This window comes from Gadus macrocephalus, chromosome 17, assembly GCF_031168955.1.
Source record: "Gadus macrocephalus chromosome 17, ASM3116895v1".
Taxonomy (NCBI): domain Eukaryota; kingdom Metazoa; phylum Chordata; class Actinopteri; order Gadiformes; family Gadidae; genus Gadus; species Gadus macrocephalus.
In genome coordinates this window covers 6421970-6428046 of record NC_082398.1, presented here as the reverse complement: position 1 = coordinate 6428046, position 6077 = coordinate 6421970, and the positions used below count along the sequence as shown (strand labels likewise).

At 50.9% G+C, this 6077-nt stretch overlaps 2 protein-coding genes across 2 annotated transcripts in view; one reads left to right on the top strand and one right to left on the bottom strand.

Moving 5' to 3' along the window:
* Positions 1–1616, top strand: part of cideb (cell death inducing DFFA like effector b) — a 3507-nt gene extending 1891 nt beyond the window's left edge. Inside the window, exons 4-5 of the mRNA XM_060077073.1 lie at positions 617–810; positions 951–1616. Coding sequence (XP_059933056.1) covers positions 617–810; positions 951–1095 — 339 coding nt within the window. The 3' untranslated portion in view covers positions 1096–1616. The remainder of the gene's footprint in view (positions 1–616; positions 811–950) is intronic.
* A 210-nt stretch (positions 1617–1826) lies between these two features.
* Positions 1827–5071, bottom strand: LOC132445600 (collagen alpha-1(II) chain-like). Its single transcript, XM_060035686.1, has 2 exons — positions 4420–5071; positions 1827–3972 (listed from the first exon to the last, which is right to left on the bottom strand). The coding sequence occupies exons 1-2, from the start codon at positions 4516–4518 to the stop codon at positions 1942–1944; spliced, it is 2130 nt and encodes a 709-aa protein (XP_059891669.1). The 5' UTR covers positions 4519–5071; the 3' UTR covers positions 1827–1941.
* Between the last annotated feature and the right edge of the window lie 1006 nt (positions 5072–6077).

Below are 6077 nucleotides of genomic sequence, written 5' to 3'. Positions count from 1 at the left end.
GTCGTTCGGTGTGATAAAATGTGGCCTGTGAGTGAAGCCCTTTTGAGACTATTACTGATTACTTTTTGGGCTATACAATTAATACAAGTGTCCCACCACCACTGGAGAATATTTTGTTAATTAGCCTTTGTTAATTCATGATACGTTATTACTCTGCTCAGTTTTCAAACATAGGAATGTTTTTATGGCTTTCCCATTTTATTATGGTTTATTATGTTTATTATGGCTTTCCCATGAACCCATGGGTCCCCTGCTACAAGCCATTTGTCGGACTAAACCCATTTTGTACAGTCTGTGTTTGACAAGCACTGCGTTAAACAAGCAGAAGACGAGATAAGCAAATGGTCACTCTGTCCCTCATTATAAAAACAAACAAAATAATCGGTTGATAAAACAAAGATTCAAATCTATTGTGTGTTGTACACTCTATGGCCTGGTGGATTGTGATCAGCGATGTTTCGATTACCTTGGTTTAGTGCCACCAAGAAGGTGGACCACCATGAAACGACCACTTATTTAAAAGTAATTTTTGAAAAAGGTGTTCTTGAATTTGATGCGATTAGATAGAAATGACTGACCTACCTAACCCTTCTCTTTGTGGACTCTGGGCCCTCAGGGTGCAGTCGTCAGTCAATACCAAGGCAGCAACAAAAAGCCACGCAACGGAAAAGACATTGCCCGCGTCACCTTTGACCTGTACAGGATACACCCCAAGGACGTCTTTGGGTCTCTGAGCGTCAATGCCACCTACCGGGGCCTGTACTCCATCGGTGCTGACTTCCAGTGCCTGGGGCCCAAGAAAATCCTCAGGTATTGAGCATCGGATGGGGAAAGGATCTCGCAAAGCAGGCAAAAACGACGGGCAGAGGCTATGAGTTCAAATACATATGGGCTGATGTACCGTCACGTTCCTCAGCTGATTTCTGTTCGCCCTCCCCCCCACACCGCAGGGAAGCTCTGAGGGTCGCCTCCACTCTGCTGCAGGCCGCCGGACACCTGCTCATCACCTCGGCCTCCATGATCCGCCGCATCATCGAAGGGGCGGAGCTCTGGCAGCCCCAGAGGGAGGGCGAATATACAGCCAATTGGAACTGAGCATTGCTAAGGGGGAGGTTTTTAGTGAATGAACCTTGAAGCCTTCAATTCTAGGAGAAGGTACGTTGGTTCAACAGTGACCGGGCCCTTGCTCGGAGAAGGGGCAAACACATGTTTATCTAATCATGACAGTGATTAGAGGCAGTGGCATGCGTCCAGGTCTATAATTATCTTAACGAGCTACACTTGTTGTTGTTGGTTGGCTCATCATCTTGCTAGGAATTGGACTATAATTGGTTTGTTGGTTATTCAGTATAGCTTTAGAGTTATAGAAATGTTGTATGCTCTGTGACTTTTCCAAAGCCCATGGCATCTTTCTGAATTTTCTTTCATTATGACCCCATTGACAATCGAAAATCGTATGTTTTTTATGTTTGGGAAGTCAAGTTAATTTCCAACAGAATATAACTTCCTAGCAGAAGACTGGCATTCAAGTCTCATTGCATTTCTGTTATTTTGTATATTAGGAATTGTGAGTGATGTTTTCTAATCTGTGGTGTAAAATAAAAAGAGCAAATGTTTGACAAGAAGAGAACCAATTCTTTACTAATATCTGAAAGGAAAATCCTGCTTTACACATAAAGGTAAACATAAAATATTCACTTTACACTCTTAACATCTATAGCAGAGGCTTTTAAGTGATAACTTGGCTAAACATCAATAGTATCTCCAGCTAAACATCGAAAGACATCAATGTCACATGCCTAGAATTTTAGAAATTGAACCAAACAAAAAATCCCGGGTCCAAACGAACTAAAGGCACCGATGTCTTTACACAACCATCCAAAAGCCCTGAGCCTCCTTCCGGCGGGTCTCCCCACGATGGCCTCGTACACCTCCTCGGCCTCAGTGAGCGGGGGGGGGAGTGGTGGAGAGGGTGGCGGTGGGGATGGGGATCGCCGACCGCTCCTCCAGCTTCAACCTCCAGGTCCCAGCCCCGGGCCCACTGGCCGCCTCTCGGCCGGCCCCGGCCTCCCCCGTGCTCAGGTGCTTCATCCTCTGCCGCTGCCGCATGCGAGCCAGGACCCGCTGCTGGTCCCCGGGGGTGATCCAACGGGGCTTGGAGTTCTTCATCTCATAGCGCGTGTCGCCAAACCACTGGGTCAGTCGGCTGCGCTGCAGGCCCGTCCACTCCGAAAGCCAGTCGTAGTCGCACGGGTTGGGGTACTGGCAGAACAGGAAGGCCCGACGCAGCTGCTCCTTGGTCTTGTTCTTGGGTTTGGCGTCCGGCGGCCTGGCCTTGGCCTTCGACGTGCCGAGGTCGCCGAGGGCTGACGTGTTACCGTGGGCGGAGCCATTGCCTGGGGTGACGCCGTCTACGCCATCGTGGTCTCCGCTCACGGTTGCCGTCGAGTCGGCTTTTCGACCTGCGTGGTTCTCACCGGCCCCCGGTGGCCCCCTGGGGCCCTTGCTGGCAAGCGGGATCTCGCTAACCTCAACTTTGGGCAACAGGTCAAAGGGCGTCGTCTTCTTCTTCTTCTTGCTGTGCCGTCCGCACGGACCTCGTACAGACGGCACAGGAGGAGGCGTCGGGGACGCTGTGCTCTCAGGGACGGGCTCCTGGTTCGTGAGCAACGCCATGCCTCCTTCGACGCGTCCGGGCTCCCCGTCTTTCCTCTTTGGGGGGTCCTCCTCCGTCGACTTTGCCCCCTTCCTGACCCGTGCCATGTCCCCTTTGCCCCTGGCACTCTTTTTGCCCTTTTCATTCTCCTCCCCCAGCTTTCTTTTACAGGGCCGGCCGGGGGTCTCCACCCTCCCCTCCTGCCCTTGCTCCTCCTCCTCACCTCCTACCTCCACCCTTACGCCCGTCTCCCCTGACCCTCCCCCTCGGCCCTCGCCCTCCTCTCCCTTTTCTGTGGCCACGCCTCTCGCTCCCATCTTCACACACGAACCTGAGCCCTCGCTGCTCCCTCTCTCGCCAGCCTCCTCCAAAACTTCTTCCCTTGCCGCCGCCTCCTCCTCCTCCTCCTCCTCCTCTTTCTCCGCCTCCTCCTCTTTCTCCTCCACCTGCTCCCTCACCGCCTGTGGGTCGTCCTCCCCAACCACCACCGCCGCCTTCGACGCCCTTGCCGGTCGTCGGCGCCCCGGGCCCAGCAGCCTCCTGGGTCGTCCGTACGGACGGCGGACAGACGACACAGGAGGAGGCGTCGGCGACGCTGTACTCTCGCCTGTCTCCCCTGACCCTCCCCCTCGGCCCTCGCCCTCCTCTCCCTTTTCTGTGGCCACGCCTCTCGCTCCCATCTTCACACACGAACCTGACCTCTCGCTGCTCCCTCTCTCGCCAGCCTCCTCCAAAACATCTTCCCTTGCCGCCGCCTCCTCCTCCTCCTTGGCCTCCTCTTTCTCCTCCCTCACCGCCTGTGGGTCGTCCTCCCCCCCCACCACCACCGCCGCTTTCGCCGATCTTCGGCGCCCCGGGCCCAGCAGCCTCCTTCGGACCGTGCAGATGTCGGCGTAGTCCCAGCTGATGCCGTAGTGGAGGCGCTGGAACATAAACCACACGCGCACGTGATCCACGTGCAGGGAGCAGCGCCGTGCCAGCTTCGCCATCTCCTCCCGCTTCGGGTAAGGGAACACTTCGAAGGCCCCGTCCAGGGTGTCGGCCGCGTGGGCTACTTCCTTGGTGATGGAGTTGGAGTGGACCCACAGCAGCTTGTTGTCCGCGGAAAACACAGGGAGGCACAGGGTGCTGTTTTTGTTGAGGCTGAAGGCCTGGGCCTGGGTGAGGGAAGGGAGGGGGGAGCCGGCGGGCGTAGCCACCCTGCATGGGGAGAGGGATACTGGAGGGCACGGGGGACATGAGAGGGGGCTCTTATTTTGTAAAGTAAATCCCTCTATGTCCACAGGGCTGACAGACGTGGATTCCTCCTCGAAAACCTGCAACGACCAACAAAAATTAACTTGACTGATAGTCATACTTCATAAATAATACTACATTCATCATAACTTATCATACTCAACATTCATATGTGCAATTAAATCCCCTCAGTCAGAAATTCGGATTTATCCGTGAGTGAAATATGAGAGGCCTACAAGAAAAGCTTAAAAAAACAAAACACAAAGTAGAATCACCTAACTGAAGACCTTCCGATGTTGGCCTACATTAGCCCTACTTATATCAGGGCGCACACACTGGATCGTATATCTTTGGGCGCAAGTTCAGCTCTATTCTGCAGGCCAAACACATATGACTTCTGCATTGAACGGAGATAACAGAAACATAGGCTACAGCAAATTAAAAAAACCGAGAGCATACTTGTTAGAAATCTTGTAACACAACTCACTTAATCTTTTTATTTGTAATCCAACACGCATCAGACTCACCATAGTGATGTTATTGATGCTTTTGTTCAGCGATGGCTGTTTGCTGAGCAATGGCAGCAGTACGCAGGTGGCTAACTCACTCAACGGGGAGGTGAACATCCGAGATTTCACCACTTCGTTAGGATTTTCCCTATTACGTTTGGGAGTATCCCAGTGTATAGCTGGGACTTAAAATACATCGAGTGTGGTTGTGAAAGAGGGTTAGCAAGTTTGAAAATTACGAAATCTTTAATTGATCAGACAAACGCCGGCGGAGTATTATTTAACATCGAGGAAAAGGCGCCCTCTAGAGGCTAAGGCCTTATTGGCTGAAATCTGCCTGGAACATTTAAATTGGACGGTGGTTGGACGAATAATCCTGCCGTGGGTGGGGAGGTTAGGCGACTGTGGCTGTGGTGTCAAGTGCAAGCCCCCGGAACAGAACATACTGTAGATGGGTCCCTCGATTCATTTGGCCCAGAAGTAGATCTCTCCGTTCACTCCAATATAAGTGGGGAACAGGAATGTGCCTCTGCAAAAAATGGCTGGGTATCAATCAAAGGCTCATAATTATCTTTATGCCATGTACTAAAAAAATTTAAGTTTTCTCTTTTCAAAACGCCACCTCAAGCGTTTTATTAGCAGTTCTATGTTATTATTTTTTGCGGGAGAAGGAGGGGTGGGCAGCTGAAAGGACTCGTAGTGAAACAAATGTTGTTTCGGCCCGGTGTTACACCGAATTCTGCGACCCGTCGAAATGTGTGACCCCAGAGGGCGCTGTTGCACATTTTCTGCAACATGCACGAGTTTGAAGCTAGACTCGGAATGGGTAGGCTACATTCGTTTTGTGACACCGGGCAATGCTTTCTTTCTTGAAAGCGTCTTACTGACTGTAGCGTCTTATGGGGAAAGAAGCAACGGTGATTGACCGTACTAAACACCTTATCCATTCTATGGGTCTGTGAAATGCAAATGAAATCAAATGTAGCCTATTTATTAAGCACATTATATGTTTTTGTTATAATGCCCACCGTTTTTATTTGTATGCCCACCGTTATTATTATTTTTTACTGCCGTTTATGAAATAAATATGAACTAATGCCACAATTATTCATGTCTGCGATCATCACAGAGTCCACAAGCAACGCAGGTCACAATCAACGATGCCTCAATCAATCTAGCGCACCGTCGAATTCTGCGCCCACACTATAAATGCAGGAGAAATGAGTCAAACCCCAACCAAATGTTTTCAGGTCATTTGTCGTCCTCATATCTGTATGTGCACACAATTATTCATGCCTGCGATCATCACAGAGTCCACAAGCAGCGGGTCGCAATCCCCGATGGGTCACAATTCATGACAGCAGACCGTCGAAATCTGCGACCACACAAATGCGGGGAAAATGAGTCAAACCCCAACCAAATGTTTTCAGGTCATTTGTCGTCCTCACATCTGTATGTGCCCACAATTATTCATGCCTGCGATCATCACAGAGTCCACAAGCAGCAGGTCGCAATCCCCGATGGGTCACAATTCATGACAGCAGACCGTCGAAATCTGCGACCACACAAATGCGGGGAAAATGAGACAAACCCCAACCAAATGTTTTCAGGTCATTTGTCGTCCTCATATCTGTATGTGCCCACACAATGCACCAATCAGCGTGGGTACCGCCCAC